Genomic DNA, 13,725 nt, shown 5'->3' with positions numbered 1-13,725 from the left:
TTTCAGTCTTTGGCATTACAGTGGTGGAGAATAGGATAGGTAAAATCCAGGAGGGTGAGTTTGGCACAGCAGTCTTCCCCAAAGACCTTAAACCAGAATATCTATTTTGGACCAAGATTCCTTTCGATACATATTTTCTTTCATGAGGCACCAAGGCTGTAACAGCAAAATACTTGCAGTATACTAGAAACACATCAAAACACATCAAAGTGCAAACTCTCAAGCAATCAGGCACAGTCTCCCTGAAATAAGTGGTGAAAGTGTCGGATGTGAACTCACCATGTTGAGCTTGAGCTCCATGTTGAGGACGCCTCCGCTGTCTAATACAGGCATGAGGTTGATGGCGAAAACAGCGGCCCTGTCAGGTGGAATGGAAATGTTGGGACCAAAGAAGACATAGAAGTGCACGGAAAAGGTGTCCAGTTCATTGCGCAGGGTTGGACGGATGGGCCAACACTTGTTAGGATCAGCCGTGGGGGCGAGGTAAGTGATGCTGTCCTCGGACATGTGCAGGTGGCTGGCGTTCTGCGACAGGCCGGGCAGGTCGGCCACCGACAGCGTCTCAGACAAGGAGAAACCCATGGCTGTTCCAAAAGACTGGGGCATGTTCAGCGACGAGCTGGGTGATGTCTGGTCCTTGGACAGGTTGGGTTTGGAGCAGTCTAGTGAAGAGAAAGAGGATATTTTAGATAGTTAGTTAGTTAGTTAGTTATGTAATGTTTATTTGATATGGACTGGTACATATACATGGAACATTTTACAAATATTCTGATGCCATGAATCATAACAGTTACAGTACAGCTTAAGGTAATTTGCAATGTTTGTCCCTAGTTGGGCCTTTGTTAAAACAGTTACATATTAAACATAATAAAAGAAATGCAAGTAAGTAAAATAAGAACAATGGAAACCAAACAAACAGGGAAATCAACAGACAAAGATTTGCATTTAAGTGTGAGTGCATGACTAGCAACTTTTTTAGAAACTATTTTATTTAAAGTTTGACACGGTCCCAGTGAGGGTCAGTTTTGAGCTATATAAGTAGTGAATTCCAAATATTGATCCCCTGTATAGAAAATGATGTCTGACCAAAGGAGGTTTTGTGATGGGGAACGTTGCAGCTCCCTGCAGCAGCACTCTTTGGAGTGGAGCCAAATACCTGAAAAGGTTTCACCGTGTCTCAAAGAGCTCAGGGTGCTTGTTTATGTATTTGCTCATAGATTAGTTAAGCACTGGCAAATTTGATGAAATTATCAGAACCGAAACTGTTCAGTTAATGTTGAATGTGGCAATGCTAAAATCTGATTGGCTTTTTGTCCAGAATTTTTATTGCATGGTTGTATACTTTCTCTGGAGGTTTGATTATATCAAATGTAAAAAGGAAATGCATTCAAATTGGTGCTTGTAAATGAGCTAAACATTTTGATGCTCTACCAGAGGTCTGATGCAAAAGGCTTTTAAAATGCACCTTGCAACATCTAGTCCAATGTAATATTCCACACCACAAATACAAACAAACAATCCCCATCAATTCTCAAACAAACAAGCAATAACTAAGTCAGTTATGTTACTAGCGTTATTATGCATGCTAAGCATCCAAGTCTTTTGCAAATGTTTGAAATTATCCCCTTCAGCTGGTTTTCATAAAGTAAACAGCAAGGTTCGGTGCTGTACACTGTTTTTTAATGAGACAAAGATTCACCATAATCGCAAACAGTGTGCCTTCACTCCACACAAAGCAACTCACAGCAAAATGGTCATTGATGGCAACTGGCAAAGTACCATCAAATGCCACCAATCCCCAAAGGGAAGGTTTTCAAAGACTTTTCCAACTCAGTCTTGTTTGCATAGTGCTGCCTCTGAAAGGGTTTGAAGCATTTTGATGTACATTTAGGAAGGCAGCTGAATCACTCCTAAAAATACTAAAACATGGCTTTCTCTTGCCTAATGCAACTGTGGTGGAAAAATAAATTATTGGCATAGACCAAAATATACTGTATATGTATGTGTGTGTGTGGGTGGGCGAGTGGGGGAGGAGGGGTCTGTATAAATGTGTTATACATAATATTATTCATGTAAAGCCCTAGAATTGGTTTGATTTTGCTCCCATGTATATCAAATAAACTCTTCAATGCTGTGTTATCTATTAGGAGCAAAATACTTGCAGAGAACATACAGATTAAACAATAATAAAGCTTCACCTAGTTTCACCATCCTCTGTCGAGCATGTAGTGGAAACATCAGGAAATTGGACTGAATTGCAGGTGCACATTTTTTGGGGGGGACAAAGCATAACAGCAATATCCAAAACAGCTAGAAAAGACAAGAAGAAAGGCTCCTGCTGATGGTACTTCCCTGGATTTGATGTATTTTTCAATTTAAGAGCAAATCCACAAAAGGTCAAGTGAAACATGCCTGGCAGGCAGGGGGAAAAAGAGAGTGTGAATAATTAGTGTCTGTGTTGCCATGGTGACAAAGTGCACCATACAGAGTCGAGCGGAGGGAGGGGATCGCTACATGGAAGTGGACTTCCCACAGATTTGTGAGCCATCCCTGTGGAGTGAGCATAAAGAATATCTCAGCTCTCCACAACTCTAAAACAGCATGTAGCACTCAAGCGTGGTATCACTGGCCTCTTAGCAATCACACATGAATCGCCTCAGTTGAGGCTCCAGTCTTGTCTTGAACAAGGCTCTTGATGGTCTTACTGCGTCTGTCTCCCTTTTCTCATTCCTGTCAAAACATGATATCAACGTACGGTTTCTGCCTGGGATATCTGCATGGAGGATGAGCATTTTGAACACGTTCCAAAAGACATTTGGAGACTTTCGTTTTTATCTAACTTTTGTTTTGATATTCAAAAAAAAAGAAAGAAAAAAGAAAAAAAATCACACTGAGAATCAGTTATCCTCTAACAGAGTGCATGCAAATGGAAAGCCACAATCCTTGATGTTTTGAGTGTATAATTCATGGATATTGGATGTGGTATCTTGCGGAGATCTGCTTTGAGCTTCCATTTGGTCTAATTTGCAAGTTCTCAGGTTTGATTCCCCACAAAATTTAAGAAAACCACTGAGATATTGCCCCAAATTGCACATCAAAAGCAGCAGGAGGGAAAATAATCAACTATGTTGGAAGCAAACAGCTCACAGAATGTAGTCTTCACCATCATCACAAATCATTTGACAACATCGCAGAGAAAATCCACACATTACCTCTGACAAGTGCTGCAATAATTTTCTTTAATTGGCAAAATTGGTAAACCAGATATAGAAATTAAAAATGGGAAATTACAGCAAAACTACCCATGATATTGAGAGGAATGATTAGAAAATTAAACAATTACAAAATAAACGACCATATGACACCAGAAATTCATCAGCATTTGAGTGTCGGTATAGTTTTGACATGGTGTGATAAAATTCTGGTATATTAATATTATTCATGCACGCAACACTATATAGGCAGCACTTAAAGCCTTGGTTTTGTAAGCCAATGCACTGACCTGGTTTCACTTAACACCTGAAAAGCCAACAGGAATGTCAGTTCTCTGCTTTCAGGACAAAGTACAGTTAAAAGGTCAAGCCACCATTATGTCAGTACAAAGATGCACTGTATTCCCTGGGCCATATGATAAAAATAAAGTAATTTTATTTGAACAGTTAATGTCTCCTGTACATTTAGCCTCGCTTTATGTTCTTCTGTTACTGCTTTCAAGCCCTGTTGTTGTTAAGGTCGACATATCATGCTCCCAAATGTCTTGAACATCACTAAAAAACACACTTTCAGAAAAAAAAAAAAAAAAAAAACAGGTGGATTTGCACATGCACACCCAGAATAACAGACAAATATCACACATATGTTCGTTTAATGCTATTTAAATGCAAAAAAACAACAACATATGGTACCTTTAAAATTGAAAGGTCTACAACTTCTTGCTGTTACTCCCTTGCAACTGGAATTATTATCTTTCTCCAGTGTGTACGACGAGAAATTGCTTGAACTTGAGAGTGACGATCATGACACTTTTTTCCCTGTTCGCAGCTCTCAGGTGATCTGATCACAAGTGGACAGCTGAGACGGAGCGCTGTTCACACCTGCCATTATCATGCATCTCGAATTCATCTCCAGTGGTTACTTGTGATTGGATTTGTGGTCGGCCTCAGACCCTTCAGAGCTACCTATTTTCTTTGTTTTCCTACACTGACTCCTCTGTACCGGCCTCCAGCTCCCTTCCTGTGCCCTCCTCTTTCCTCCTCACTTCTACAAATCCATGCTGTAGCTATCTGTGAGCGGGGTTACAGAGCATGTTTTGCCTGCGAAAATCACTCACCTTTAACCTGCACCCCGATGCGGAAGTAGACGTCGGAGTTGCTCAGGTATCTCTCCACTAGAATATAGTACCATTGTTCCCAGGCAGGTACGAGTGTGTCTAATTCACACGGGTTCCATTCCCTGCAGTCAAGGGCACTTGAGTTGTGCACCGGCGGCGCCCGCGCTCTTATCTTCAGCACCACAGGACAACTGTCGCTGCTCTTGTTCCTGGTGCTGCAGTTTACCAGTTGAACCTTCACCTTTGAAATATAATTGGGGATGAACACTCTGCGTGGCCACAAATGCACACGCAGACGCACACACACACACACACACACACACACAGAAACACACACACACGCATACATATGCTTTAGTAAGTAATAATGCCATTGCTCGCATAGAGACAATACACTTAGAGCACAAAGTATTGTAAATAGTAGTATTCAAATAGTGAACACATTGCAGAATCTGAATCTGTTTGAAATGGCTTACACCAAAATCAGCAGAGAACATCATGCATTTGTCATAGCTGCTTGAGTTTTTCAATTATTTCAAAAATTTCATTTGACCAGGTTTAAAGCCTTGTTTAGCCATTTCACACACAAAAAAATCCAATAAATTTAGTCATTCCAGAGCAAAGTAAGGTGTCTAATAAATCCACAAGGATATTGATTGGACTTTTCATCAGGCCTGGGGGGCTGATTTAAAGTACTGATTACTTTTTTATGGTAACTTAACTTATTACTATGGTGTTTTTTCAAATAGATTTATTGGTACTTTCATAGTGATTTCATTTAAAACTTGGATGGATGGTGTGAATCACTTGTCAGTCTTTTGTCAGTTTCAGGCTTCATTTGAATGAATGGCCTTAGATATTATATTAAATTAGATGATTCCTTTAATAGCAACACTGCAAAGTCTAGAGCTTAAAAAAATCCATAGATATGTACATACAGTAATAATGACTGAAAACACTGCAGTAACTTACTTTTATTGGTAGTAAAACTGTCATATTTAAATGTTGAAGTAACATTTCCAAACATGTTGCATCATTTATTATTTTTTATATAAGTACATATACAGCAATTCTCTTAAGTATTGGTTCTGCTACATTTAAGCACTGAAAAGATGATGAAAAAATCAACATGAACCATGAAAAAAATTCATACTGCTCCCAAGAGTGAGGTGACTTTTGGAGAGGGGGAAGTTAATAACAGTGCACAGGCTATGAGCACCGACTTGGAAATTGTATCTTTTTAAAATGAAAATGCTAGATAAGTGTGCGGCGCAGAGTGCAAGGAAATCATAACTTAAATGGCCAGCAAGGCGGTTGGCTGGAGAGGTAGATTAGGCACAAGAGCTTCCTTTTCTTGCCTGTTTTTATTGGATGAGGTTTTCTGGTGCAAGCTCGACGTCCTGACTTTTTGCTATTCAACAGTCTTAGGTTACATTCAATATCTATGATGTGTTCAGCCCTATGGACATGGAAGTTTAATAAGAGGACTTACTTATAAAGTGCAGATCTGTTGTGGATGGGGATCATCTGGTCGATAAAGTACCCAGGATAGAGCACTGAAATCCCAATAAGCCTCTGGACAATGAGCTGAGGTTGGAATAGATACTGACATTCTTCATACAGACCCTAAAAGGATAATAGAACAACGGTTCAGATGGTACACCGGTGGTTTCCCAGCCAATGTTTCCTCAAACCCTCCCAGGTAAAGAGCAGATTAGACACCATTCAGACTGGGTCAAAATTCCTAATGAGCTGTGTGCATAAAGCTTGTCAGCCTCCTGGATTAATAACACTCTGTGCTCCCTGCTTGTCCCACAGTGTAACTCACACCCAGCATTTCACCCTGTCGTTCTGAACCACCAACACTTGACGCGTATTACACTGTGAGACGAGCCCGGCACACAGAATGACTGTGAACCAGGAGGCTGTGCATTGTTGCTGCACATGGTCCACTGAAAAGTTTATTTTAAAATGAAAGGGGCCTTTGGCAGTCAAATGAAAAGGACAGGTGTGAATGCCAAATGAGGTCCTTCATTTCTGTCAGCTGATCACTAACCCCTCCTGCTCGAGCCACAATTACTGTGGCATGTCATTAGCGCGGGAGGTGCCAGGGTGACCCTTTGATTTATTACAGGCTGTCAGCTGGACCTGCACATGGTATCTTATAGAGAATATTGTGTTTCAATTAGGGTTCAACCAAGGCGGTTTTTTGAAGGCAGACACTGACGCCAGTATTTTTAGACTGAAAGTGGCAAGAGCCAGTGTTTTAGCTGATATTCAATGCTGCCAAAAAAATTAAACATTTATTATCATCCACAGAATTTCAATCAAGGGCAAGGGAGTAAAAGCCCCAAAAACTGCTTTTAGAAAATCACCAGACCACTGAATGAAACCCATATGAATGATTTTTTTCAAAAGTGCCTAACAGCAACATGAGGTAGGATGACCCACTGCACCTGTGCAATGATAGAGGAAAACTATCATGAGGATGTGTCACAAAAATAACAGCTTTTACAGACTGATTTTATGTTTCTGTGGTCAAGACAATACTGACTGACTGATATCTGGTATGTAGGCAAGCTAGTATCTAACTATAATTTCAATGCACTTTGTAAAAAGAGCAAATTATGAACGTATGGGTGAACAGCTGCAAGTCATCAATTAAATAGCTTAACGTTAACCCATGGGAATCATGATTCATTATATATGTTTACAATGTTTTCCAGTATGCCCACATGCCCTTGCAACTGATACCCTGCCCTTATTTCTAAGCCCTCAGACAATGACATTCACCATTATCGCTTTTGTCCAGACACAATAATGCCATATCAACACACCTTCAGGAGGGTAAAGATGGCTCCTACTTGCTTTGACATAATTTGAATAAGAAAATGCTAGAAAAAAGGGTCTTGGCAGCATTTAGTATCATTTTCTGGGCAAACTGGTCTCCCAATAGACATAATACAAGCCAAACAACAAACAAAAAACAGTAATAACTGTCTAAACACATAGTCATTGGAGTCATTATTCTCCAATCTCCACTTTCAATCTTCTTGAAAATACTCTGTGAAGGGGTAGCTTAGTCAAATTATACATAACACCACAGATAGTCAAAATTAATATGGCAATAAAACCTGTCTGACAACAATTACTTTTCATCACACCCTCTGTTTTTTTGGTGCTAACTCCTAACATACTGTGCAGCCAATTGCTGCAGTTGAGTATTTGACTGAGATTGTTAGCAATGCAGCCTGCACTCCCACTGTCCCACTTGCATTACTTCCACCCATGTTTCCTTTTTGAACTGAAATCATCACAGATTAGAGTCTCGGTTGCTGGGAAATTGCTTCAGGAAGCAGAACTTGGGGACGTCATGCTATTTCCTTCCATGCAAAGTGTGTCATTGGAAGCTGATCCCGTGTTAGCCATGACTTGTTTGTAAATCCGACTGCCCCCAAAGCAAACCACCTCTTTTGTACACATAATACTGATGGCGACTTTTGACGGTATTTTTACGTGTATGTATTTCAAATACACTTTTGAACCATATTGCAGTCGGTGGACGCCACAAAGGAGGCACGACTGAACGCTATGCCAGCGACAAATAAACTGTCTGAAATGGTAATCAGCAGGTGTTTATGTGGCCAAACAGGCAAAACATGATGAGATGAAGAAAAAAACTCTGATGTCATTCTGCTTTCATAAGTTGTGTAACACAGGCTGGAATACTAATAATAACGAATATTTGGATTTTTTTCCTACCTACCTGAAGGGAGTTGAATGACCATGAAGAAAATATTTTAAACATTTATCTCATTACAGTAATAATCTGTGACATTTTCATAAAAATACCTTTTGGTTTTGATACTCTCTATCAAGCGCTATAGCACAGTACTTATCCAATCTACGCTCAGATCATGAAAGCCTTTATATTTGCTGTTGTAAACACATGGTGTCAGGTGGGTCTTTCCCAGGAAAATTCATCTTGTATAAAGGAGGTGATGTGATTCACATTTGTAGCAGCTGCAAAGGTTTGTTTGGAATGGAAAAAATGGGAGAACAGCTGCTCATGAGTAGTGACAGCCACCGTGTCTTAGAAAGAAAACAGCGCCATCTACAAAAAAGGACATCACAGCACTGGATTCACCCGGGAATCAAACAGTGAACTGCAGAAATTACCACAGCAATGACTGTTTAACATTCAAGATGTTGCACCGATAATAAATAATCATCTCGCAGATTACACTGAGATAGAGAAAATAGTTTTTATTCATCAAATTCATCAGTTTCACCTTGACTGAGATCTTCCCTTCATCCTTGGGTAAATGTGCTGCCAGGAACCAGTCTCCAGGGAGCGGGCTGGTCACGTTGAATGCTCCTGTTGTACGGTTCGGGAGAGTCCAGGTCAGAGTAACAGCAAAGGACCCTGGGACAACCGTGTCTCGGGGGAAGTGGGTGTAGAGAGGGTTGATTACAGGAGGCGCCCCAGACCTGAAGTACCTATGAATGACAGAGCCAAAAACCCAAATCAAATCCCTGTTAATAAGGCCTAATATGCTTGGCAACTACAGAGCTAATATTCTGTCCAATGCAAAATCTCTCCGGCCAAGATTGTACTGTAAAGACAGCCAACAGTATTAGCATAGATGGCATCCTGTATTTTGAAAATGGAGCATTCAAAGAGGTAAAACATTGACGACATCCACTCCTACACTTCTGAATATGATACTGCAATTACGGCCATGCCAATCAAAGCATTCCAGGGACACAAACACCGAAGATTAAGACTTGAATTAACAGTCACATATGTGCTCTCGTGACAAATATTACTAACCAGTTGATTGAAACAGACAGGCAAAATTAAAAAAGAAAAAAAAAGAGAAAAAAGCCAAATACAGCTGATGCTTCAAACAACATTTCTTCCATATGGCGAGGCTGCCAATAATAGCTGACACTGCACAGGTTCAGCCAGCTGCTTTATGCCTCTTTCCCCAAAAGACAGGCTTCTTGTCTGCAAGGCTCTTGTTACCATCCCTTTATACCAGACTGAGAAAGAGCACTTGAGACAGTCATTGGTACCTCAACAACTTGGTAATGAAGGTTTTCTTGTCAGCTGCGACAGCCCACATCGAAACACCTCTCTACCCCCGTCATCAGGGGTGTGAATCTTTGGTTTAACATCGATTCAATTTGATTCATGATACACTAGTTGAGCGACTAGTTGACGATGGGCGATGTCTTTTCTGTTTTGGTTAGATTCAATTCGATTTGAGTTTGTAAGCCACAATTCAAGTCAACTATTTGATTCACTACTTCGCTCAGGAAAGTGCTGAAAAGAAAATCTTTCTTTTTCTGAAATGTGGAATAGTGGAAAAAGACAACAGAATTGTTTTAACAATATTTATCCTATACGCCACTGACATTTGTTGTGGTTTATTGAATACTGTTAGATCACCACGATGTTAAGTCTTTCTCTTCTCTAAGAATTGGGAGCAAAAAACCAGGAATCTATAATTGATACATCATTGCAATATATTAAGCAGTACATTCCCTACAGTATCTAAGGTCTTTTGTTTTGAAAGACACACAGACACACACACCCGCCCGCTCACAGCCTTACACTGTCACGTTGCGGTCCGGGCAGCTGTCTCCAAAAGTGCCCCCTTGCTCCTTGAAGGTGATGAGGTTCCATACGGCCATCATGGTGTCATCAGGCACATTGAAGTGGAACAGTTCCACACTGGCGAAGGAGTTGAAAGCATTCAGCTTACGAGGCGTGCGGGTGAAATAATCAGTCACAAAAAGGCAATCTGGGGAACAGAACCAGAGGAAAATTTTGCTGAATGTGTGCAAAGATAATGTAAGAGGTGTTTCTTTCCAGTGTGAGCTTTTCACCATCTTAAAAAAGAAAAAAAAAAAAAAAACTGGCACCTACACTTGATTAAGAATGATTGCTGCTATGAAATTGAAACACATTATGACTTTAGAGTTTAAGTGATTAATAATCTAACAACCTTGCCTGTGAAGTACTTTTGTATTTGAAATACACTGGAGAATAGCCTGTGTGTTTGTCTTTTGACAAATTACTTGCTACATGCCAATATTTTCAGATTTGATTTGATTATGATTTTTCTTTGAACAGAGCGGATGCAAGAGGAGCGTCTCAGTCCTTTAGGCACTAATGATTAACAAACTGGCAAACTGTCTGGAATGAGCCAGATCATCTAAATATGTGATCACAGAGAAAAGAAGTTCAACTCCTTTTCAAGCAGCTGGGGGAAAGATGTATGCAGGGTTCCTCCATTACTTCAAATCCTTGGATTACATCGACCAAAGGCTCTGCATAAAAGCCGCAGCACAAGTGACAGGTGTAATCTGACATATCACCGACGTGAGCTGGCCCGACACTGAGCACACCCAGCGGGTGAGCAAAAGCTGGGAGAAATTATGTGTGAGTCAGTTAATTACCAGCACATCTCTCTGAGGTAACCATTATCATAAACACAAACATAACAAGTGGAAAAGACAAAAGGGAGCGAGTTGTGTGATGTCGCAGTATTTCATGGGTGTGAGGAAGCGGTGTGATGTTTCTTTGAAAGAGGATGGCTCCCATTTTCAGCATGTACACCCCTATTTCATGTTCGTGCATGTTAGCCTTTCATTTCCTCTCTACTGGGAAACGATGCTATTCAAACTTTTCTGTTGGGAGATAATTTATTTTATGTGTGCAATATGCACAAAGTGGAAAAAAGTACAAAAAAATTTTTTAAAGGTGCAATCAAGGAGTCATGCTTCTAACAGTATGAAGTAAATACATTGTGAATAGCAACATGAAGACCTAAGTGACTCACTGTACTAATACTTTCATTTTCAACTGCATGTTTGGCATTGCCTCTGCTATTTGCTGTGATGATAACACTGAATAGAAGAAAATCAAGTGACCCTCCAGAGAGACGGAGCATCAAGGCGTGAATGCAGGGTGGAAAGTGTTTCTTGAATGTGCAGTGTGCTCCAGTGTGTGTTTTAGTAAAAAGAGAAAAATGGCTGTGCTCTGGTCCTCTCCCACACACTATTACCAGACATCAGAGCTCACAATGGCTCTCACCTATGGCAGCAACCTTGAATACTAAGGCAGAGAACTAGGGAAGCAGAAACTCATAAGAACAAAGTAATCTTGCTGTCAAGTGCTAAAACCTAATCCTACACAAAGCTCCCAGCCATTATTTCACTCTCATCCCAGCCTTCCCCTAGTCCACTATCTGTTTGGAGCCTTGTTTACATAAGTACTGCTCTTCACCCTTTCACACAATAGATGGGTTTACATGGATACATGTCACCAGGCCGAAAGACAAACTGATCACAAGTCACTAATTAATAATTCAGAAAGCAGAGTTCCTTGCACTTAGTTTATGCTATGTTAGTATGATTACCAAAGCTTTCAGCTGTAACAGATAACAGACCCCAAAAAATATGATTACTAATGTTGACATTATAACTAGCTGTTTATGTTTTGGTTTACTGAGAGATGTTTGAAGATAAAAAGGTCACACATTTTGCACATCTGGAAATAAATGTTTAGAATCATTGATGAGGATAATAACAATATACAACATTTATTAAGTCATTAAACTGGGATGAATAGCTCATTAGAGTATATATATTCATGGATTCTGGAGGAAAAAGTGCCATAACGAGGCACTTTTTCTGTGACTTACATGTTTTCAGTTAATTTTCCCAACTGTGCAAGTGACTTATCCTTCACATCGAAATGTTTGCATCTTTTGCAGTTTACATTGCAGGCTTTATTGCATATTGTAGTGCACCACACTGATTGGCTGCAATTACCTATGAGATTTGTTCCTGACATTCAAAGTCTACCCTTGATACTCCAGAGATACCAGCAATGGAAGGTGCTGAAACAAATGAGGTAATCAGATGACTGAAATCCACATACCACCTCCACATGAACATGACATTCTTGGGAAATTGGAAGTGACCCTGCAAACAACACAAGCCTGAGCTAACAGGCTGGCATCCAAGCAGTGAGCAAGTTGCATGACATGAGCTGAAGTCTAGACAAGAATTACGTGGCCATAAGATGGAGGCTGTCTGTAGGCTGCCCATGTTTGTAAAAAAAAAAAAAAAAAAAAAAAAAAAAGACAAGGAACAATTACAGAATAGAGAAATAATATTAGGAAGAAGAATGTCAAGGGTTTTTTTTTCATCAAGGAAGGTAAAATGATAAGAGGTTCAAGAGGTTTTAGAAAGGTTCATGGAATTAGTTCATAAATACAAATATCAACTGAAAATGTGTTTAGCATAAAGCTTGGAGGCTGTAACACTCAACACCATACTGTATGAACACAAACAATGAAAATATCGGCTATTGAATGAAATGTCACAGAGCTGTTTTGGAATTGGATCAGAAAAAAAGTGGAGCAAACCTGGCTTTAGATAACTGTGTAAATCTGCCAAAATATTTAAACAATCTTGTTCATATGCCACCTAAATGAAGACACTTTCATTTTTGATAAGGGAAGAAGAGTGCCGACAGGCTTTCTTACAGCATGGTTTTGAATTAAGTAATCTCTTTACTGAGCACCTCCTCACCACTGTTTTGCTCTTTTGGGGGCTTAATTTAGAGATAATCCTGCTTTTTGTCAACTCCACTGTAGATTTATTCTTTGAGTGCTCACGGTCTGTAAACTTCTTTTTAGAAGCGGTTCAAGTAAACCTTGCTTATCGTAATTAATTATCTCTCAGCATTATTTTCTAACAATTTAATATCTTGGAAAAAAAAAATGATGATAAGTGAACCAGTAATAACTACAGGCATTAAACAGGAATTGGAAATTGGATCAGAATTCATAAGCTGCTACCGTTTCTCATTCCTGGCCACACACACACACACACACACACACACAGCATCCTCCTCAGCACGCTCACAGCCACCAGCAGGAACAGACACACAGCCTGGAATATAACTGGACATCCCAGCAACATCAGTGCTGTCACTTGTAAATCACTCGCTCTAGTACACGACCCTGAACACCCCCTCCAGCCACGACTCCCCCTCCTCCGGCCGGCTGCAGATACAGATCCTGGATCTGTCAGAGATCTCACTTTGTGCCCTCTGCTGTCATGACTGTCAACAAATTAAGCAACACCATGGACTACTTTTGGTCAAACTGTTTTGGTCCATTTCTGCGGCCAGTGTGTTTACAAGCCTGTGTGTGCCTGCTTTTCTGCACTGTTTCAACACACAGGCTGTGAAAATGACTCCATCTATCTGTCAGTGTATCTTAAAATACAATTTGTGAATAAACTATGACCTGAATTGGCAGTTTCAAAAACTGGTCAATTCGATTTTCAGAGGAGCATTTGTTTTATTCTAC

The 13,725-nt window shown here is 40.1% G+C and overlaps 1 protein-coding gene across 1 annotated transcript in view; it reads right to left on the bottom strand.

The window, feature by feature from the left end:
* tmem8b (transmembrane protein 8B) overlaps positions 1 to 13,725 on the bottom strand; it is a 35,594-nt gene that overhangs the window by 20,725 nt on the left and 1,144 nt on the right. The window contains exons 2-6 of the mRNA XM_030060383.1: positions 9,951 to 10,140; positions 8,623 to 8,830; positions 5,823 to 5,956; positions 4,331 to 4,599; positions 280 to 662 (exon numbers count right to left, since the gene is read on the bottom strand). Coding sequence (XP_029916243.1) covers positions 280 to 662; positions 4,331 to 4,599; positions 5,823 to 5,956; positions 8,623 to 8,830; positions 9,951 to 10,140 — 1,184 coding nt within the window. The remainder of the gene's footprint in view (positions 1 to 279; positions 663 to 4,330; positions 4,600 to 5,822; positions 5,957 to 8,622; positions 8,831 to 9,950; positions 10,141 to 13,725) is intronic.

Source organism: Myripristis murdjan, chromosome 9 (genome assembly GCF_902150065.1).
Source record: "Myripristis murdjan chromosome 9, fMyrMur1.1, whole genome shotgun sequence".
NCBI lineage: Eukaryota > Metazoa > Chordata > Actinopteri > Holocentriformes > Holocentridae > Myripristis > Myripristis murdjan.
Note: the sequence above shows the minus strand (reverse complement) of the source record. Positions and strands in the feature narration are given on the sequence as shown.